We start from the raw sequence: 23,339 nt of genomic DNA on the forward strand, positions 1-23,339 counted from the left end.
GGGAAGTGGAGAGTTAATGCCTAATGGGTATAGTATTTCTGTTGGAGAGATGGGGATGGTCTGGTAATGGATGGTGGTGAAGGCAGTAAAACATTGTGAATTTGCTTACTCCCACTGAATGGTATGCCTGGGAATGGGTGAGATGGGAGAGTTCATGTCTTTGTATATGGTGCCATAATTAAATAAATAAATAAACAATAACTAAAGAAACTATGACAATTAAATGCAAACCATCATCCTGGACTGGGACTAATGGAAAAAACAGAAAATAAACTGTAAGCTTTTTTACCAATGTTAAAATGCTTGAACTTGACAACTGTACTTAAGATGGTTATTACTAAGTGACTGTTCTCAGAAAATGTATATGCAAGTATTAAGTATTCAAGGAGCATGATGTGTACAACCAAATGTTGAGAATATAGATGGTTGGATGATAGATACATGGATGGGCAGATAGAATGAATGCAGCAAAATACGGCAAAATGTTAAAAGTTGGTGGATCTGGGTGGGTTGTATTTTGGAGTTCTCTGAATGGGCTTTGTATTATACTTCATTTCAGAATAAAATGTGTAAAAAACGCACCACTTCTCTGGGTCAGGGGAATCAGTTTTCAGTTGTACGTGACATTTAAACTGCTTCCTAGAATGATGCCACACTGCAAGTCCTGATGTCCTTGCTATGCCAAGGATTCCAAGGCAACAACCATATTGCTCAAGGTGCCCAGTAGAGATGTGTAACAAATGTCCAGGACCTGTCTAGGCAGTTTCCTCCAAGAGCCTCCTGGGTCTGAGAGCAGAGCTCTGAGTGGGTCCTTTAGGCCCACATAGCATGCTGGGCTTGGCCCTTAGTAACTGGACCTTAAAATAATTGGTCCAGTTATGATCTCTGCTCTAGGATGAGCAAAAGCAGAAGTGACTTTAGAGTAGATGCCCCATTAGAGTGGTTTCAGGACAGCCAAATGATGATAATTTAATTAATGGCCCAATTTGTAATTTAAAAAGGAAAAGCTTAACCTTCACTCTCTTCTCTCACTTCCTTGGACACCAACCTAATGGTATTTTTAAAAGAATGAAAGAAGCTGGCTAAATCTCCCTGAGAAATCTTGAATACTTCCGTAGTGAATTTGATGCAGAGCAAAATCTGGTCTATGCACAGCAATTGCAAATAATATGGTACCAACCCCCTTCCTTGCAATGTTGCACAAAGACCAGCACTGGCCAATATTTTCTCCAAACAATGAAAAAAATCATGAGATTTGGAGTCTAAGGACATGGGTTGGAGCCCTGGCCTGGCTAACAAGTTCTTTGAACAAATCCTTTCCCTCTGAGCCTGTCTTCCTCTTTGTGTGTGTGTTGTATATACAAATGGGGTTAATAATACCCATTTAACCTAGCTTGAAGGGCTATTGTGGATAGGAAAGCCTAGAGGTGTTTGATCAGCTATTAAGCAACTACTTTCGCATCATTTCCCCATTCCTGCTCATCCCCATCTGGGAGGTTCCTTACCAAGTGGCAGAGAGCAGGAATAATCTGGAGCTTACAGCAAGTGCCCAGCAGAGCTGCCACATTATCTGGCATTTCTGTAAGAGACAAAAATCAAAGTCATTGTCAAAGGAAAAAAAAAAAAAGTCCATGGGAACAGGGTCAGTCCCCGGATTACATCTAATTTATACTTTAGTACTTTCCCACCAATGTAGCAGAAGAGGTAATCAATAAATGTTGAATGAATTAACAAATGAATGGTGGTAAACAGGCAACAAAGGCCTTTTTCAAAACAGACACAGGAATCCAGTAACCAGCTCTGTTTTACCAGAGGATATTGCTTGACATTCAATTTGCCAATCAGGAAGAACTGTGCAGACACCAGGAAAAAGAATCAGCATGGTAAAACAGAAGGGACCTGGGATTTGGGGACCCAAGATATATGTTTAAATCCCACCATTTATGGGACCTTAGTCTCCTCATTTGACCAAACACCGATTTTTTTGCATATGCCAGAGCTCTGTGTGAACTATAAAGGGCTCTACCCATGTCACCAATCATTTTGGGAAGAAAAATGCAGTATGGCCTCACAGGGGTGACACAACAGAAATTCTGAAGCCAGGTCAGAACTATCCTGGGCATCGTGGCCCAGCACTAGCTCCACGTCAAGGGCACAAGGGCACCAGTGGCTGAGGGAGACGGCACAAAGCTGTGCGAGGCCAGGGGCTGCACCAAAAGGTGCTTTTCCTGGGGAAAGGAAATCCAGGTCGAGGTTACTCAAAACATTTTAAACACCTCCCAATGTGAAACAGATGCATTTCCTAAAAGGACCCCAATCCCCTTGGGATATCAACAAGTCCCCCTTTGAGCCTTAAAAGGCAGATGAGAAAAAGATTCAAATGCTGAATCATCTGATCCAGTGACTGCTTATGAACTCACCTATCTCCTGCATTCATTAACAGTTTTATATATAAAATCTGGCATGCTATTGAGGCCACAACCCGATGGAATACAATGAAAGACAGTTTGTTCCCAAGGGAGAGTGGATGAGGCTGCCCCTGGGGGTATGATCCTCCAGAGAACCCTCTAAAACAGTCCTCAAATATTGTGTCTTTTTATATTGTGGGTCCACAGTTTTCAACAAATTCTCAGAGGGGCCCCTACCCCAAACCAGGACTATGAAGAGCTCTGTGTGAACTATAAAGGGACACCCACAGGGCCGGGAAAGGTATGGACAAGCCACCTGAACATGTGACATCTCACTTGTCCATGCTTCATCCCCACTTTTCAGGATGGCAACCAAGTCCCATGTAATCATCATCATAATCCCTTATTCTCGGAAATACTTTAGTTCCATGTTATCCTTTTAATCTTTCACCATTTTGAGTATGGTGCTAGGTGCTACATTTAAAACTAGAATGGAAGAACCATACTTGCTTTCCAGAGCTTACTGTCCAATGCTAATTGGCTTTGATTTATTAGATATTTTCTCCAACCTCAGTACTTAGCAGTACCTGAAAAGGGCTTGTTAGCTGGTTTCTGAACTGAAATTTTAATTATTTTGGTTGCTCTTCCATATACCGTTTCTATTTTACAAATGAATTCCAGGGAGTATGCGACTGCTTAAGGTCACAAAGGGGTAGAGAAAGCATTCCAGGAGACAGGTCAGCTGCTGGGACCAAAGTACTTTAAACAATTAGAAGCATAATAAAATAGAAGACTGGTGTTATTATTTAGAAAGCTGGAAATAGAATCCAAGAGCCCAGTTTCTGTTCTAGCACTTTCCTCAGATTCTAAACAGAGAAGATGATGCTGTCATAGCAAGAAAAGGTCAACTCAGAAGGGCTGAGGAAAAGCACGGATGGAAGAGCTTTATAGCCAAACTGACCTCTGCATTGACTAATGTGTAAATGAGCTCACAGTTTAGAGAGATGTAAAAGGCCACCTTTGGTTTAGAGATTGGCTGCAGAGATTTTCAGCTGCACTTACAAATTGTATTACCATTGAGCATCAGCTCAGAAACAGCAAGTAAGTTTCACATCGTGTGTCAACTCCAAGCAGCTGCCTGTGTGCAAGGTTGCAGAGATTTTGAGGCTGCATCCAGGGGGAAGAGGACTGTGGTGACTCACAACATCAGCCATGAGCTACATATCTGATACCACTCAGCCAGCCTATTGATGCAATAAGAAGAAATGTCCAACAACTAATAGGCTATGTTAAGGAAAGGCCTCTCACAAGATGGAGAATTCTAGCCTGTGGATTAGCCCCAGTATTTGTGCATTGAGTGAGAATACCTGCACTCAAAGAACCTGATGAATAAACTGATGTTAAAAATGGGAAAACCAGTTAAAACTTTTATCCATGACTTGGAACAAAACATAGAACATCATTCATCAACACATAAAGCTGCAAGAGGCATTCTCACAGATCAATTCTTTAAAAATTGAAGATTCCTGGATCTCTGTTCCTATGTTGAGGTGCTGGGGAGGGAACCTTGAGTGCATCAGGAGCTCAGCCCACTGACCAGCATCAGCTTGAAGGGGAGTTGTGAGGACAAGGAGGCTGGGCTGGTTTGCCTTTCTGAAAAGGAACTGAAAGCCCAGCTTCCCATGAAGGATGACCACTCATGACACCACAGGCCCTCTAGTGTGGAGAGTTCAGACAGGAGTAGCAGAAAAGTAGCAGGGGGAGGGTGGCCGTTACTCACTGCTTGACAGTAACAGGATGGCCACTGCCCTTGGACGGCCATTTTGTGATAGAGGTGGGTAGGGAGGGGGAAGTTGTGGAGCCACTAGACCCAGACCCAGCTCCGCCTTCAGTGGAGTACACCGGGATGCTCTCCCAGTCTCCCTGCCCAAGACACAACAATGCTGTACGTTCGGTAGGATGTTAAAGTTGCAAAGAAGAACAAAGAGGATCAGAAAGACCAAAATGCTGGGGTAGAGCAGTCGCCAAATGAATGTAGCTCCCACTCAGCATGTCCAGGTCTCAGGTGTAAATCACAGCTGTATTCTGGGAGATTGTTTTCCCGCTTTGGTGAGAGGGTGTGCCCACAGAGAATCCTTACTGGGAAGGAGGGAGGAAGGCAAAGTGCTCTCCAATAGAGTAGAGGAGGCTGGTGGTCAGCAGAAAGGCCACGTTCCTGCCAACATCTATGATTCCTTATGGTCATCATGTAAAATTCCTCAGCCCTCCACTACGTATCCTCCCTGTGCCACTGAGAGGGACCATATACATCAAATCTTCTACAATTAAAATTTCCATGTCCCCAGAAGCATATAGAGTAGGCAAAGTAATGTCAGGGCAACAACAGTCATTTTTTCTTTTTTTTTCCCCCATACCTGCTAGTGCACTGACCAAGACGTAGGCCGCTGTAAAGAGCTTCTGATTGCTGACTATGTCCTCCTGCCCCCGACTCCCACCCTGCAAACTGTACCCCACCAGCCGCAGGAAGGTTGTGAGGTTCTTCTGCTGTGGGGGCTCCAGCTCCGCCAGCCCCTCCATTGGGGCTGCAAGGCCGCTGACCACATCATCAAACTACAGGGCAGGGGGAGAAGAAAAGAGACACGGTAAACAACCTGGGCCTCTGCCCCAAAACACAGACCACCCTCCCTTCTCCTCCCAAGTAAAGCAAAACTGAGCTCTCTTCTGTTTCCAAACTACTAATCTTCAGGGGTTATATTTCCTCATACGGAGACAGTAATCTGAGTCCACACAGTTAACTATTCATTCCTTCACAGGAGGGGAGGAGACATGCGGAGCCTATTGGGCAGACACTTCCATCAGGGCATAGTCTGGATGGGTGGTACCAGGGACCAGAAACAAGTGTTGGCGTGCAGAACTGAGGAAGGGAACATAAAAGAATTGTCCCATCATGGTTCCCAAGCTTTCAACTTGGCACAGCAGCCCTAAGCCATGTTCCCAGCTGGTCTCAGTGCCTGCTGTGGGGTGAAGGGGCCCTGCTAGTGAGAGCTGCTCTAGCTACCCAAGCCCCAGCCGGCAGGTCCTGCTGCCCCCACGTGCAAATCCATGTGTTTGAAAGCCTGCCAGCCCCTTCTCCCAGCCAACTTATTCTCCAGCCTCTGATGGGCAGCTGATGCTCTTTCTACAGGGTGCTGGCCTGACATTTTCTTCTTAGAGGAGCTTTTAGGAAGTAAAAGACAATGGACTTTTTGAAACATTTGTGTTCCTCCTGGGGCTAGCAGGCTCTCCCGTGAACTAAATCCACCAGAACGCAGAGGTGCCCTGAGCTGTTGGACTGTTTCAACAACTGCAGGTTCAACCACTAGTAACTAAGCTCTTTGGCACAATCTAATTTCAAGAGGAAAAAGTAATATGAATGCTTTCCTGACAATTATGAAGCACCAAATCAGAATTCAAACTCGCTGCGTAACAGAATAACAAAAAGACAAAAAAGCAAAACCACAGTAGAGCCTCAGCCTCCTTAAGTGGGGAAATAGAGGTTGGTGGCTAGTGTGTCCCTAACAGTTTACACAATTAATAGTGAAGGAACTGGGCCTTCCTAGGAAATCCTGCTGCAAAATAGAGAAATTAAAAGGCCCACTTCTCTCTGTGTTCTAAATAAAACAAGTTGACTTTGGGGCTTTGCCCCATATCCCCTCTTTTCCTGATGTCTGCTACCTTTGTGCAATTGAAAACTAAGAACCTAGGGTAAGAGAGAAAGAAGACAAGCTTTAGGGTTAAAAGGAGGTGGGAACTTTTTGAACAATTTTATTCCAGTTCAAAGTCTTGTCACAAGAGGTCTAGCCCATGCACATTTCCAGAAAGCCCAGGATGAAGAGACTATGCCATGAGACAGCTCTGGTCTTACCACTCTTTCCAGGACGACAAGTAATTCATCATCAAGTAGGACTGACTGGAGAATATTGTTCAAAGCTGTCTGTTGCTGCTCCAGCAGCTCCACAAAGGGTTGAAAATTCTTCTCCAAGAGCAGAGACTCTGATAACAAGAAAACATAACCAAATTCATGACTGCAGCACATGTCTTACAAGAAGGAACAACTCTTACAGTTCATAGCTAATTTTCATCAGTTCTTTCATAGGCATTTCCATCTGCAAAGTCAATAATGGAACTCAGAAATAAAGGACATCGAGTTTAACACCCGAGTGCTTCTCAGTACCCAGCCAAAGTGCTCTAAGAGGGGGGGAGGATGGAAGGGAGGCAGAAGCTCAGTTTTGTATTTCAGGCTTCACTGTCTTCTCTGATGACTCAAAAAACATTAATTAAGTCTAATCAATTCTTTTCTGGAAGAGTCATTTAGACTCCTCTTTAGCATGATTTTTGAGGAAGTAAATCAAGTCTGGATTATTAAACACGTCTGTACTTTTATGATGCTTCAGAGTCATGCAAATATCAAAATACATTATTTTTAACATCCTTATTCATTACAGATTTTGTATCCTTTAATATTTAATGTACGGTTTTCAAAGGGGCCGGCCCCCTATTTTCACGGCAAGCATGGTTTTTCCACTTTTTTCCATCCTTCTGCTCCCCTCCTCAAGAATGAGTACTAAGGTCCCTTCTGCTGTTACACGCACCATCCAAAAGATGGTTGGCAGCCTCTCCCCTTAGAATCCTCTTTTTGTTTAAAAATAGTCAAAAGCTTCTAGTAAGTTAAGCACAGTGGGGATTACGAAAACTTGATAAAACAATAATTTCACATGTGGAGGTGCACACAGACACACACGTGCGCCAGGTCTGTTGGTGGTAAGTTACAGCAAACCGTTATGGAACACCCCAAGAAGAGGAGGATAAACCACCAGTAATTGGCATATTCAGAACTTCCTAAAAACACAAATTAGGTCTTTCCCAGCCCCAGCCTTGAGGAAAAGAGCTGCCCTGGCTGGTCTCAGATGCCAAAGCACAAAGGCCAGCCAGGCTCCGCCCTCCTAACAAGTCCCAGCCTCGCCACTCCACCCCAGGCTGGCTAGGGTGTCCAGCTCACAGGGTGAATAGTGAGGAAGGAAATGCTAAGAAAGCAGTAGCATGCCCAGTGTCTTTTTACCTCCCTTCAGTGCAGTTCAAGGCTACAGGGCCACTACTTCTGTGGTTCCCACCCATGACATCATTTAAGTGGCAGCTAAAAATCACACCCAGTTATCAATCTCAGGGAAGGCAGGAAGCCCACCCCCAACCCCCACAGCCCTGCATAAGGTGGGAAAGCCTTGTCTTAGGATGGGGCCTTCACTGCCATTTCTTCCAACACTGACACTTTTGCTAAACAACAGCATCTTCTGGTTTGGGACTCACTGAAGCCCTTTGACAAGTCACTCTCCTTATCCTCAAAGCCAGAGCATATTCTGAGCTGTTCTAAGATCTTGCTTACTGAGCTCCTAATTATTTATTTCTCCTTTTTCTTGCCCATCTCCTCTTCTACTATCCACTACACTCTCCCCTACCTGCCAAAAACAAACAAGCAAAAAAAAAAAAAAACCTTTTTAAAACATAAGATGCTGTGGGGAGCAAAAGGGACTGCTACAGGCACGTCACCAATACTACCCCTCCTCCTCTTTAGTTGCCAGGGCTCCACATGTCTTCGTGCCATGTAGATAAAGAGCCCCCAAGAGAGCATTTTGCAAAGCTGCCAAAGTGTTGCTTGTCTTGGCAATGAAGCCTGAACATAAGGAAACAGATACAAAGCTTGGGTTCTCTATCCTTGCTATTTTTAGTAGGGCTTCTGTGGTTAAAATTAAAGATGCCAGCCCTCTGGCTCCTTCATGCCTGTCTCCTACCCTTGCCCCATTAAGGGTCTTCTTTCCTCTTTTTCCTCAAAACTTGGTGTCCTACACCTGAGGGTTCCTAAGATTCCAACCAAGGTAAATCCTGCTGAAGCTCCATCCTCTGCTTTCAGCTGTTCTCTGGGGGATCACTGAGGAGACACTACTCCTGAAGGCCACATCACCTCCTGGGGAACAGGACTTGGCCACTGCTATGGGTTGAATTGTATCCCCCAAAAAGTTGTTCAAGTCCTAACCCCCAGTCCTGTGAAGGTGACCTTATTTGGAAATAGGGTCTTTGAAGATGTAGCTAGTTAATATGAGGCCAATCTGGATTAAAGTGGGCCCTAATCCAGTATGACTGGTATCATTATAAAAAATGGGAAATTTGGGCACACGTACCATCAGACCTAAGAGAAGAAGTCCATTTGATGGTGGAGGTGGAAATCAGAGTGTTGCATCTTCAAGCCAAGGAATGCCATGCATTACTGGCGAACCACCAATAGCTAAGAAAAGAGAAGGAAGGATTCTCCCCTACAGGTTTCAGAGAGAGCATGACCCTACTGACATCTTAACTTTGGAATTCTAGGCTTCAGAAGTGTGAGACCAATTTCTGGTTTTCTAAAACCACCTGGTTTTGGTACTTGGTTACAGCAAACCTAGGAAACTAATTTGGCCATCCACTCACCACACCTCGCCTACTGCAGTACCTTGTTTTAAAGCACTTAGCCGCCCATCCTGGGAAGACGTCCCGTGCCCGGCATCTGGCGAGTCCAGAAAGGCGAACTCCCTAAATGCCATGGGGTCCAAGTAGACAGAGACCCTGCGCCGCTCGTGCTCAAAGCCACCACGCTTCCCTCGCAGGAGGCAGAATTCTGTAATGCAGGAGAGAACAGAAAGCAAGGCATGGAATCGACCCTGGCCTTTATGGCACATCTTTCATCCCATCTGACCTAACTCGGGGTGGGGCAGGGCAATACATTAACCCCCTCCCTGGTGCAACCCATTTCTTACAAACTTCATGCTGTTTGGACAAAAAAAACCCAGTCACTTCCTACAAATACAGGAGACAAGGTTGTTCTTAACATAAACCTCTCTGGTGTGTCAACAGATTCACAAGTGATACTGTGATTATGTTTTTAAAAGGAGTTTTAACATTCCTTCAGTAATAATAATGTACAGCAATAAAAATGAACTACTGATTTCATCAATTATATGAATGAATCTCATAAACGTTATGCTGAGTGACAACAGCCAGAAACAAAAGAATACATTCTAAATGAATCTTTATATGAGGTTCAATACGGGCAAAACTAGTCTTTAAAAAGAAGGCTTAAGTGATGATACTGTGAGATAGTAACTGTATAATTTGGATGGCATATATGGCAATATGTCAATAAAATTGAGAAAAAAAGTAAAGTCTTTCAGAGATAATAAAATATTTATAGATGAAACATTATAATGCCTGGAATTTGCTTCAAAATAATCCAGGAGGGAGAAGAGAGGTGGTAAAGTTACGGATGAAACATGAATTGATCTACCTATTGTAGCTGAAGGGTGGGTATATGCAGGGAAATTATATTATCTCAACTTTGGTACATGTGTGAAATTTTCCATATTAAAAAGTTTTCTGTTTTTTTTTTTTAAATAATAAAAAGCAGTATTTCCTTAAATACTACCATATTGAGAATCCAGTGAAGGTATCTAAGTTTTCAGTAAAAAATGTGGCAGTTATGTCCTCGCTAAGCAAAATCAATGTGAACTCATGAATTAGGACACTCTCTATGCTTCTATTTAATAATTTGTTTACATAAGCAAAGACAAGTAAAATTGTGACTGACACTGGAATTTGTATGCAGTGTGGGAGGCATGGATATTAGCCTATATTATTCATTGGCTTGTGGGCATTAAATACGGATGAAACAATCCACTTGGTCATTCACTGGATCCACACTCACTGGGCATCCAGGGCCCCAGGCTCCCCCCTTTGTGCCTGGCACTGGTGGAGAGTGTTCCAGGCCCCCAGGTAACGCCTTTGCTCCCTATCCTTCCAGCACTATCACAGCACGTGCCCCCATCACCTGAAGCATGAGCTAAGGGATGAGACACCAATTTCCAACCAAGAATTCCCAGCTTTGTGGCAGGTGATGGGTGCAAGTTCCTAACCCAAATCATCTTCTCAGGCTTTTCTCCTTTTTCTTACAAGTGTGGGAATAAAACCTAGAAGAAAGATTTCAAAACCTAACTGGCTTTCTTCCTTCAACTGAAGCACAGAAATCAGGGGGCAGGGGTGGGTGGATGGGGGGTGGGCAGTAAATAGTCATTGTTTCTCTTCTGTGCATTAAAGAATAAGTCACTGGCTTCAGTTCTCTGTACATCACTCTGACCTTATCCATAGGGAAAAGGAGTTGGATTGTATGTTCCCTGAAGTCTTTCCAGCCCTAGCATGTTAAAATTCTGTGACAGCAGACATAGCTATTGCCAATTTCCCATCCATTCTCCTTTCCTGCTTACTAACAGAGCCTCTGGTTGTTTTGAGTGTCACTAACCAGGAACAACTAGTAAATAATCTGGAATAACTGCTGGGGGACAAACATGACTGTCCACACATAATACACTAACCTGGATTGGGAGGTATGCCCGAGACCACAGCATAAAATCTGTAAGTAAAAACTGCAGACCCATACCGAGAGCCCCTGCCCCACGGCAGACCCAACTACTAAAAATAATTAAATAAAAATTTAAAAGCTTGGGCACACAAGATATAAAAATGTAATTTGTAGCAAGAACAATACAAAGGGTAGTGTTGGAGGGATATAGGAACAAAGTGTGTGTTGGCTACTCAAGTTAATTTGATATCAACAAAGATTTATGATGTTAAATCTAATTCCCATGGTTACTGCAAAGAAAATATCTAAAAAAAAATGTATACAAAAGGAAATGAGAACTGTTTCAAAATGGCACAATTTGACTTAGGAGGAAGAAAGAAGAAGGCAGCATAGAGAGGAGTGGAAGTTAGTTAGTCCCCCTGGAACAACTAATAAATAACCAGGAACAACTAGTAAATAATCTGGAATAACTGCTGGGGGACAAACATGACTGTCCACACATAATACACTAACATGGATTGGGAGGTATGCCTGAGACCACAGCATAAAATCTGTAAGTAAAAACTGCAGACCCGTACCGAGAGCCCCTGCCCCACGGCAGCCTGAACTGCAAAGCTTCACTCTGATAGAGAGAAACATGCTCTGCAAAAGCAAATATACCTCAGTCTAGCTCTAACGGATTTTGATTAACAAGCATGGACTGCTCAGTACAAGCTGCAAATCCCCAACAAGCAGACAGAGGCTTGTAGTGATAGCCCAGAGGACCGGGTGCTATCTGTGGCCAGAGGATGAAGCTGGGGGGACAATGGACAGGCCCTGAGGGACGCTTTCTGTCCCTTTTCCTCTCTCTCAAACTGGGAGGCTCAGTGGAGAAAGCCGCACCCATTTTCAGTTTGCAGCACTCTGACCCAGAAAAGGGTGGAGATAGCAGAGTCAGAGAGACAAAGAGCCTATTTAAAGGCAAATGAAAACTCCCTAGGGTGTGTATCTTCCCTAAGAAGAAGGAGGTGGTGCTCAGCCCTACTACTGGCCTCCCATTCAGAAGCAGACCCCAGAGCCTGGGGGAAAACAGCCAAAACAGAAACTAAGGACTAAGGGGGCCACACCTCCTTACACCAGTCAGGATCTACAGGGTGACAGGTGCCACCTGCTGGGCAGGTTAGGAAAAGCACAGCAGCTTGAGGCCCTGCAGGGTGTGTCAATCTTCTAAGATGTACCCTCAGGGAGACCTGATACTGAATATTGCCCCCTTCTGAGATCTGAGCCCATTCTGGTCTGGGAATAGCTGATTGGGGTAGCCAAGGAAACCAGATGCCTAGACAACCAAAAACTATAACCTACACTAAGAAAAACAAAGTTATGGCCCAGTCATACTGGGATACAGGAATTGAAATAACTAATGCTAAATCAATTCAAAAAGTTTAGGGAAGATACAGCATAAGAGATGAAGTGTATAATGAAAACACTGGGCATAAGGGAGAAATCAAAAGTTTGGAAAAACAATGGGCAGAATCTATGGAAATGAAAGGCACAACACAAAAGATGAATGACATTGGAGACATACACAGCAGATCTCAAGAGGCAGAAGAAAACACTCAGGAACTGGAGAATAAGACACCTGAAATCCTACACACAAAAGAACAGATAGGGAAAAAAATGGAAAAATATGAGCAACATCTCAGGGAATTGAATGACAGCATGAAATGTATGAATGTATGTGTCATGGGTGTCCCAGAATGAGAAGAGAAGGCAAAAGGGGCAGAAACAATAATAGAGGAAATAATCAAAGAAAATGTCCCATTTCTTATGAAAGACACAAAATTACAGATCCAAGAAGTGCAGCATACCCCAAACAGAATAGATCTGAATAGGCCTATGCCAAGACACTTAATAATTAGATTATAAAACATCAAAGACAAAGAGAAAATCCTGAAAGCAGCAAGAGAAAAGCAATCCATCACATACAAAGGAAGCTTGATAAGACTATATGTGGATTTCTCAGTAGAAACCATGGAGGCAACAAGGAAGTGGTGTGATATATTTAAGATACTGTAAGAGAAAAACCGCCAACCAAGAATCCTATATCTGGCAAAACTATCCTTCAAATATGAGGGAGAGTTTAAAATATTTTCTGACGAACAGGCAATGACTGAGTGTGTGAACAAGATACCTGCGCTACAGGAAATACTAAAGGGAGCACTACAGATAGATAGGAAAAGACAGAAGTGAGAGGTTTGGAACACAATCTTGAGTGATGGTAGCACAGAAATGTAAGTACACTGAACAAAGACCACTGTGCGTATGGTTGAAAGAGGAAGGTTAGAAGCATGTGGGACACCAGAAGGAAAGAGGAAAGATAAAGACTGGGACTGTATAACTCAGTGAAACCTAGAGTGCTCAACAATTGTGATAAAATGTACAAATATGTTTTTAGTTGAGGGAGAACAAATGAATGTCAACCTTGCCAGGTGTTAAAAATAGTGTGGTATTGGGGGGAAAATACAATCAATGCAAACTAGAGACTATAATTAACAGAAACATTGTATTATGCTTCCTTTAGTGTAACAAAGGCAATATACCAAAGCTAAATGCATATAAGAGGGGGACATAAGGAAGGGGTATGGGACTCTTGGCATTGGTGAGGTTGTCTGATTCTTTATTCTACTTTAGTTTAATGCTATCTTTCCTTTTGTTGCTTCCTAGCTGTCATGTTTTGTTTTGTTTTGTTTTTTCTCTTCTTTCTTTTTCTTCTGTCTCTCTACCTTCTTTGACTCTTCCTCCTTTGTGGAAGAAATGAAGATGTCCTTATATAGATAGTGGTGAAAGTGGTGAATATATAAATACGTGACTATACAAGGAACCATCGATTGTGTACTTAGGATGGAATGTATGGGGTGTGAACAAAACCATCTTAAAAAAAATGGGTTGATGAAGAAAGCTTGAGGAAGCTACATTGAGTGAGATAAGTCAGACACATAAGGACAAATATTGCAGGGTCTCAGTGATATGAACTAATTATAATATGTAAACTCATAGACACGAAACATAAGTTACCAGGATGTGGAACGAGGCTGAAGAATGAAGAGCGGTTGCTTATTATGAGCAGAATGTTCAACTAGATTGAACTTAATTGTTTGAAAATGGGCAGAGGTGACAGTAGCACATTGTAAGAATAACTAACAGTGCTGAATAGTGTGTGAATATGGTGGAAAGGGAAAGTTCAGAGTCACGTATGTCACCAGAAGGAAAGTTAGAGATTGAAAGATGGGAATGTATAAAACAGTGAATCTTGTGGTGGGCATGTCTGTGATTAACTCTGAAATTTTAGAAATCTCTTTCATGAACTAGAACCAATGTATGACACTGTAAGTATAAGTTAATAATAGAGGGGCATATAGGGAGAAAAGTGTATCTATTGCAAACTATATATAGACTACAGTTAGTATTTTAACATTCTTTCATCAACAGTAACAAATGTACTATACCAATACCATAAGTCAATAATGGGGGCGGGTAGGGGTATGGGAAGATTTAAGTTCCTTTGTGTGTGTGTGTGTGTGTGTGTGTGTGTGTGTGTGTGTGTGTGTGTGTGTGTGTGTGTGTGTCTTTATTTCTTTTCTGGAGTAATGAAAATGCTCTAAAAATTCAAAAAAAAATTGTGGTGGATGCACAGCTATATGATGGTACTGTGGGCAACTGATTGTACGCTTTGGATCTGTGGATAATTGTATGGTGTGTGAATAATCTCCATAAAAAATGGCACAATTTAAAGATCATCTAAACAAAAAGGAAGGCAGTAACGGAGGAAAGAAGGACAAGAAAAAGTATAAGACATGACAAAATAAGCAAAACAGCAGTTTTGCCTTATCAGTAATTACCTTAAATGTAAATGGATTAAATTCTCTCATCAAAAGACAGATTGACAGAATGGGTAAAGAAGCTTGACCTAAATATATGCTGTTAACAAGAGATTTATCTATCCAAAGACACAAACAGGTTGAAAGTGCAAATAATAATCAAATGAAAGTTAGACTGGCTATACTAATATCAGACAAAATAAACTTTAAAAAACTGTTACAAAGAAGGACACTCAATAAAAAGGACAATTCAACAAGAAGATTTAACAATTATAAACACATGCACCTAACATCAGGGCACCAAAATATGTGAAATAAATATTGACAGACTTGAAAGGAGAAGTAGTTTTATATTAATAGTAGGAGACTTCAATACATCACTTTTAATAATGGATAGAACATCTAGGCAAAAGATCAACAAGAAAATAGTGAACCTGAACAACACTATAAACTAACTAGATAGAACAAACATAGAAAACACATTACCCAACAACAGCAGAATACACATTCTTTTCAAGTGCACACAGATCATTCTCCAAGACAGACCATATAGTAGGGCACAAAAGACATCTCAATATATTTTAAAAGATAGTCACTTCTCCAAACACAATGGAGTGAGGCTAGGAATCAATAAAAAAAGAGCACACTCTGAAATAACTAATGGAGTAAAGAAGAAATTAGAAGGGAAACTAGAAAATATTTTCAGATGAATGAAAACAAATGCACAACATACCAAAATTTATGGGATGTGGCAAAGGCAGGGCTCAGAGGGAAATTTATAGCTATGAATACGTATCTGTGCCAGTTTGAATATATTGTGTCCCCCAAATGCCATTATCTTTGATGTAATCTTGTGTGGGCAGACATTTTCAGTGTTGATTAGACTGTAATTCTTTGAGTGTTTCTTTGGAATGTGCCCCACCCAGCTGCCGGTGATGACCCTGATTGGATAATTTCCATGGAGGTGTTGCTCTGCCCATTCGGGGTGGGTCTAAGTTGATCAGTGGAGCCATATAAATGAGCTGACATAACAGAAAGAACTCAGTGCAGCTGAGAGTGAACTTTTGAAGAGGAGCTACAGCCAAGAGGGATGCTTTGAAGAAAGCACAGGAGCTGCAGATGAGAGACAGTTTGAAGACAGCTGTTGAAAGCAGACTCTTGCTCCAGAGAAGCTAAGAAAGGACAAATACCCCAAGTGCAACTAAGAGTGACATTTTTGAGGAACTGCAGCCTAGAGAGGAACGTCCTGGGAGAAAGCCATTTTGGAACAAGAACTTTGGAGCAATGTCCTGGGAGAAAGTCATTTTGGAACCAGAACTTGGAGCAGATGCCAGCCACGTGCCTTCCCAGCTAACAGAGGTTTTCTGGATACCATTGGCCATCCTCAAGTGAAGGTACCCGATTGCTGTAGTGTTACCTTGGACACTTTATGGCCTTAAGACTGTAACTGTGTAACCAAATAAACCCCCTTTTATAAAAGCCAGTTCATTTCTGGTGTTTTGCATTCCAGCAGCATTAGCAAACTAGAACACTATCTTAAGAAAAGAGTATCTCAGATTAATAACCTAACTCTATATCATGAAGAACTATAAAAAGAAGAACAAAGTAAACCCAAAGTTAGGAAAAGGAAGAAAATAATTAAGATTTTAGTGAAGACAGAGAATAGAAAAACAGTTAAGATTTGAATATAAATGAAATAGAGAAACCATTGAGGAATAAGCAAAAAGTTGGGTCTTTGGCCGGGGGGGGGGGGGGGGGGGGGGGGGGGGGGGAGCTGACACACGTTTAGCCAGATTGATAAGGAACAAAAGAGAATACAAATAACTAAAATCAGAAATGAAAACTGGTATCACTACTGACCTTATAGAAACAAAAAAGATAACAATACTATAAACAATTGTATACCAGCAAATCAGATAACCTAAATAACTCAAGAAGAAATAGAAAACCTCAGAAAACCTATAATAAGTACAGTGACTGAATCAATAAATCAAAAATTTTCCACCAAAGAAAAGTCCAGGACTAGATGGCTTCACTGGTGAATTCTACCAAATAGTTAAAGAAGAATTAATGCCAATCCTTCTCAAACTATTCCAAAGAATTCAAGAGGAAGTACACTTCCTAATTTATTCTACGAGGCCAGCATTACCCTGATTACCAAAGCCTGGTAAAGATACAAGAAAAGAAAATCAGACCAATTTCCTTTGGGAAATCATTAACAAAATAATATTAAACTGAATTCAGCAGCATAGTGAGAAAGATTATTCGCTATGACTAAGTGAGATTTATCCCAGGAATGCAAGGGTGGTTCAACATTAGAAAGTCAATCAATACAATACACCACATAAACAGGACAAACAAAAAAAACACAGAATTATCTCAGTTGATGCAGAAAAGGCCTCTGACAAAATCCAGCACCCTTTCTTGATAAAAACACTCAGAAAACTAAGAATGGAAGGTGTGCCAGTTTGTATATATTATGTCCCCTGAAAAGCCATGTTATTTAATGCAATCTTGTGGGGCAGACAGTAGGGAAGACTAGCAGAGTCTTGATTAGGGTGTAACCTTTTGTTTAAATGTTTCCATGGAGATGTGACTCACTCAACTGTGGGTGAGAACTCTGATTAAATTATTTCCATGTTGATGTGGACCCTACCTATTCAGGGTGGGTCTTGAGTAGTTCACTGGAGTATTTAAGAGAGAAGCTAAGAGCTGACACAGACCCAGATGCTTGCTGATGCTTAGAGATGGTTGATGATGAAGCCAGAAGGACATTTGGAGATGCTAAGAGATGAAGCCCAGAGTTTGCCCCAGAGAAACTAAGAAAGGACTCCCAGATGCTTAGAAAGCCACTCGAATCAGAAGCTGAAAGCAATGCAACTTGAGAGCTAAGGACCAGCAGACACCAGCCATGTGCCTTCCCAGCTGACAGAGGTGTTCCAGATGCCATCACCCTTTCTTCAGTGAAGGTATCCTATTGTGGATGCCTTAGTTAGGACACTTTTATGTCCTAAGGACTGTAAATTTGTAACCAAATAAACCCCCTTTATAAAAGCCAATCCATTTCTGGTATTTTGCATAATGGCAGCATTAGAAAACCAGAACAGAAGGGAACGTTTTCAATATCATAAAGTCCATTTATGAAGAACCCTCAGCTAACATCTTAGTGATGAATGACTTAAAGTCTTCCCTTAAGATCAGGAACAAGACAAGGATGCCTGCTTTCCCCATTGCTATTCAATATTGTCCTAAAAGTTCTAGCTAGAGAAATTAGGCAAGAAAAATAAATAAAATGCATCCAAATTGGAAAGGAAGAAGTAAAATAATCGCTATATGCAAATGACATGATCTTATGTATAGAAAACCCAAAGGAAACTACTAGAGCTAATAAAAGATTTCAGCAGAATGACAGACTATAAGATCAACACACAGAGAAATCAGAACTTCAGTGTATTGTTGGTAGGAATGTAAAATGGTACAGCCACTGTGGAAAGCAATATAGCCATACTCAAAAAGTAAAATATAGAATCACCATATGACCCAGAAATTCTATTTCTAGGTATATACCCAAAGAAAGTGAAAACGGGTCTCAAACAGATGCTTGTACAGCAAAGTCTATAGCAGCATTATTCACAATAGCCAAAAAGTGTCCATCAACAGATGGCTCGATGAACAATGGAATATTATTCAGCCATAAGAGAGAATGAAGTTCTGAGACACGCTGCAACATGGAGGACCTTGTAAACATTATGCTTGGTAAAATAACCAAGACACATAAGGAGAGATACTGTATGAGGCACTAAATATTAGAAGATGTCTAGAAATAGCAAATTCACAGAGACAGAAAGTAGATTAGAGAATACTATGGAAAGGGGAACAAAGAAAGGGGGAGTGTATGTTTGGTAGATATGGAGTGTTTATAAGTAAAATAAAAGTAGAAAACTAAAATAAAACTATTCTTCCCCAGCACCCTGTGCAGCTGAGTGTTGACCATGTGACCGGCCATGGCCGTGAGGGTGGTGGCAGCCCAGGGGAGGCAGTTCCAGGGCGGGGAGGCAGTTCCAGGGCCCCGGGCCCCTCTGCCCTCCCTTCACAGCTGAGGCGCCCGAGGCAGCGGGAGCCATCTTGCAGCCCTGGGCACGAAGCAGAAAGGCGTGGTGTGCAATGACTCTACAGAGCTGCCATACAAGCCGTGGACAGATAAACACTTGTGTGTTTGGTTTGGTCTACTGCTTGAACAAACAAACATCTTTACATGTTTAAAAACTAAACAGTCACTGGGACCAGGGAGCACCACTGTCCAGTGTTAGAAGAGAACAGGCTCCCTGTGGACAGGGGTCATGACTATAAGACATCCTCAAACCCTGCCAAGAACCTATAAATAATGTGGAACCAACTGGTATTTAAGTGTCCACAGCACATGACACCAACACCACTCTTGCCTTTACACACGCGTGGCCCCCGAAGGGCTGCCATGCCTTCTCCCACCCACCCCCTCTGCCTGGCAAATACGCAGCAGCTCCCTACCATGTGCCAGGTACTGTGCTAGATCCCATAGATACCAAAGCACTAAAGCCCAGGCCATGACAATAAGCATGGCAAGAACGAGGACAGGGGTTAACCCGGGTAGCGTTGGCGGAGGCAGAAAGATCCCCGAGTGGTAGGCTGGGAGAGAGAACCAGAAAAGGTGCCTCAGGCAAAGGAGTGTTTAGATCACTTCCTAAAGGTTCCCCAGAACTTAGCCTGACAAAGAGGCAGAGAGCAAGCTCCAGACAGAAGGAACAGCAGGTGCAGTGGCTCAGGGGTGAGGGAAAGTGGCACCTTCTAAGACAGTGGGCCAACTTTGGCAAGATCAGTGGGTTGGACGGGCTGGTGATGAGAGGGAAGACTGAGACACAAGCTGGGTTGAACCACAATGTGCTCTGAAGTTTAAACTTTATCTTGGAGACAGTAGGGAGACACAGAGGGTGTTTAAGCAGGGGAATGAAATGAACAAGTTTTATTTTAGAATAATCACATTGGCTACACTGTGAGGCCATTAAGAGTCTGCAGCAGGAACCTGGGGAGATGCTAGTGTCTAAGCCCACAGGTCTTGGAAGAAGTTGATGGACTCTGGGCAAATGTGGGAAACACTAGGATCATGACCCAGTAGGAAATCTGAGCTGAAAGGACACTGACAAATTGCTAACTGTAAAAAAGTATAGGCTAAAGTTCAAGACACTGAAATGATGCTTCTGATTTCCCTAAGTGTTGCCAGAGAGGGGGCTGTTGGAGAAGGAAGGGACCACACTGTGGCCTGCGTGGCTGAGAGACGGGTTGCATCCATAGGACTGTGGCATCTGCCTCTCTGTGTTCAAAAGGACAAGGAGGATCCCTCTCAAATGTCATCCCCCTCAGAACGTAGGAGCTCCATCAGGCAGCCTCTTCATGGCCTTACCAGCCCCTGCACATCTATGTTGATGGAGCTGGACCAGAACATTCTGCAGCAACAGTGAACAGAAAACACAGACGGGCAAAGAAAGCAGAACTGGTTTTAAAATCAGGCAGTGAGTCACACAGAATGTCGGCCTGACCACCAAGCTGCAAAGCATTGCATCAACAGAGGGAAAGAACAAGAGAGCTGCTTCTACGGCCAGGGTGTGGGAAACAAGCCAAGGGAACTGCTGAGAAATCCCCAGTGTACCTTCTTCTCCACAGCACAAAGAGGAGTTTATTTTCAAAGACAGTGGAAGCAAGCAAGAAAAAAGGCCTGAAATTGAAATGCAAACAGGAGGGCCAGGCCAGGCTGTGTCTTTCAAACCCCCATCTGGGAAAAGGGAGGCTCCAGGCAGGCCAGGTAGGGCCACCTCCTTGGGCAAACAAGAAGAAACCCACCCCGCCTGGGCCCCCAGCAGCCAAAGGGTCTACACGGCTCCCGTGGGTATTCTCGGGTACAGGCCAAAATTCCAAAAGACTGTACAAAGTGACACATTCACCCCCAGTAAGGCTGGGCGGGACAACCAAGACGCAAGTGTCCTGGGCTGGAATCACATAGCTCGAGGGATGACACCACTCACCATACAGTACGAACAAAAACCTGAGGAAAAACTTAATCATCATAGCAACTGCAGTTATTTAGACAACAGAAGTCTCAAAGAGAAAAAAATAATGTTTTAAAAATGTCCATAAGTTGACATTTGGAACTCTGGGTCAAAAAGATTCAGTGTCCTGATCTACCTCTGACCTATTCGTAAAACTCCTCTTTATGCTGCCTCATGCAAGTCACTTCACTTCCCCAAAACACAGGCTGCCTCGGCTATAGAATGAAAGAGGCAGGCTCGGCTCTGGGCCTCACTCTGTGCCTCGGCTCTGTCTCCTTCTAATCCTCAAATGCCCACTAACTTGTCAGCTGTGTCACGTGAGGACAGCCAGCATTCTCCTCTGACTTCCCGCAGCTGTGGGTGAACAGCGAGGTAACTCATGAGTTTGTGAGTGCAAAAGACTATCTCATCCACGATGTCTTCATCCGGAGCCTCATCCTTCCCACTCGATGGAAAGACACACGGGGGAAGAGCAGGAGGCAGCTACAGACACGGGCATGGTCTACTGTGGCACACTTCCAAAAACATTTTTATTATGGAACACATCAAACCACACAAGAATAGAGAGAGTCTAATGGGCCTCCACATGCCCATCGTCCAGCTGCGATTTGTCAACCCAGGGCCACTCTTCTCTCTTCTCTAACCCCCTCCCAACACCCTTGCACTCCCCCTCACAGTATTTTGCAGCAAACCCCAGACATGTTGCCATTTCATCCAGGAATATTCCAGTGTAAATCTCTAAAAGATAAGGAGTCGTTTTTTTGAATATAACTACAATATCATCATCACACCTAAAAAGTTTAACTTATTATGTTGTGTTTATTCATGCATTTTCCCAAAAGTGGTCAGTTTTGACACAACCTCTTCTCAGGAGGAGAGTGGGGGAAGGAGCCAGGGGCTTCTAAGAGCAGGAGATGCTAACTAAATTAGAGCCCTTATTTTCTTCAAACTACGCAATGATCAGGATCTATAAGCTTTGGACACACGTGAGATTAGCAGAGGAAGGACAAGTTCAGCATGTTTGGCTGCACATTGTGGAGGCAGATAGTAATAATAAGACGAGTAGTAATAGCTAGGGTGGAGTACTTAACAAATGGCCATGTGCCAGGCACTTTGTATGCTTTATCTAGCTTAAGCCTCACCACAGCCCTGTGAGGGAGTATCTTTCCCCTTTCTGAGACAGAGAAGCTGAGGCTCAGCTAGGTTTGCAACTTGCCCGAGACCTCACAGGACATGGTGGCACTGGGTGTGACACTGGGTCTGTCTGACCGAGGAGCCCCACATCAATGTCTGGGGTGGGGGAGAAGGGGAGGTGGCACTGCTCTGCAGTGTCCCCTCCCCAGAGCCTGCTCAATGCACCCCACATGCCCAGGGATGGGGTCATGGGTCATCCCCAAACTCTTCTAATAGCTGTTGTTTCTTTCCTTACAACCCCAAAGCAATGGGGGATCCTCTACAAGTGGGTGCCTCAAGGGAAGAAGGGGTGTCCCTCAGCATCCCCAGAGGCTTAGCTGCCTCCTCAGAGTCCTAGCAGGAGGCTGGTACTCACCAAACTGGCTGTCCAGCTTCACATGCAGCTCCACAATGCCGCAGGCAATGGTGGTGGAAGCCGGGATCTCCAGCACCACGTTGGTGTCCTTGACGACGTTCCCGTCCTCCGTCACGGACACCTGTGGGCGAGAGCGCACTTGCAGCAGGGACGCCCATCACTGGTGCTGGGCCCTGCCTGGCTCCTCCGTGTATCCCCTAGGGCCTTGCATACAGCGGGCACTCAGAAAATGTCCACCGGTCTGAGGGGAAGTGAGGAGCCAGCAGGCACGGGTTAAGAATTTAATCTTCGTCAGCATCATGGTTTATCACACATATTCCCAAGTAAATTGCCAGCCTGCTGGCACAAAAGCAAGATTCAGAGTAAGAGAACTTCAGTTTATGGTGCTGAATAGAGAAGATAAAAAATACGATAAGTTCCCAATTTCCTCACTGGGGGTTATGGAAACAGCTTCGAAAACCTAACGAAAACCATCAAAGCTTGCCTGGGAGAGCCTAATTGAGAGAGAACCTGCAAGTACTTCGTTCCAGTGCCACCCTCTTCTGGCTACAACGCTATGCTGTCGAACAAAGCAGGGGGGTGGTGGAGGTAGGGAGAGGCTGGAGGAGAGAAAGCAGGAATCAGGGAAGAATGGACAGGAACTGCCAAGAAATCAGACACCAAGACTTGCTCCTTCAAACTCTGTTACAGATATGGCCCCTTTCCGCAACGTCCTGGGGACAGGAAGATGATTATCGATTTGCAGACCAAACACTGAGATCAGAGAACTTTTTAGGCAACCTGATCCCAGTGTGATGCTTTGGCTCAACAAACAGCCTCCTGGCTCTCAGGCAGCTCCAGGACTTCCATGAGTAGTGACTGTTGAGAGTAGCATTGGCAGGGAGGCCTCAGCCATCTCCCGTATCACGGCTGGCCCTGCCAGGGGAAATCCCAGCTCCAAACCTGTATCTCCTTCCAAATTTCCTCGGTCCTCTAGCAAAAGCCAAAAGTTAACCCCCAAGAAGTCAATCTCTAAGAGCAGAATAT

At 43.5% G+C, this 23,339-nt stretch overlaps 1 protein-coding gene across 3 annotated transcripts in view; it reads right to left on the minus strand.

Annotated features, from left to right (window-relative positions):
- The window catches only part of GSDME (gasdermin E), a 92,425-nt gene that overhangs the window by 19,982 nt on the left and 49,104 nt on the right, over window positions 1-23,339 (minus strand). For all 3 annotated transcript variants that reach the window (XM_037836920.1, XM_037836917.1, XM_037836918.1), the window contains 5 exons: window positions 22,314-22,434; window positions 8,929-9,093; window positions 6,313-6,440; window positions 4,823-5,018; window positions 1,506-1,579 (listed from right to left, as the gene is read on the minus strand). In XM_037836920.1, coding sequence (XP_037692848.1) covers window positions 1,506-1,579; window positions 4,823-5,018; window positions 6,313-6,440; window positions 8,929-9,093; window positions 22,314-22,434 — 684 coding nt within the window. The remainder of the gene's footprint in view (window positions 1-1,505; window positions 1,580-4,822; window positions 5,019-6,312; window positions 6,441-8,928; window positions 9,094-22,313; window positions 22,435-23,339) is intronic.

This window comes from Choloepus didactylus, chromosome 5 (assembly GCF_015220235.1).
Source record: "Choloepus didactylus isolate mChoDid1 chromosome 5, mChoDid1.pri, whole genome shotgun sequence".
In the NCBI taxonomy this organism is placed as follows: domain Eukaryota; kingdom Metazoa; phylum Chordata; class Mammalia; order Pilosa; family Megalonychidae; genus Choloepus; species Choloepus didactylus.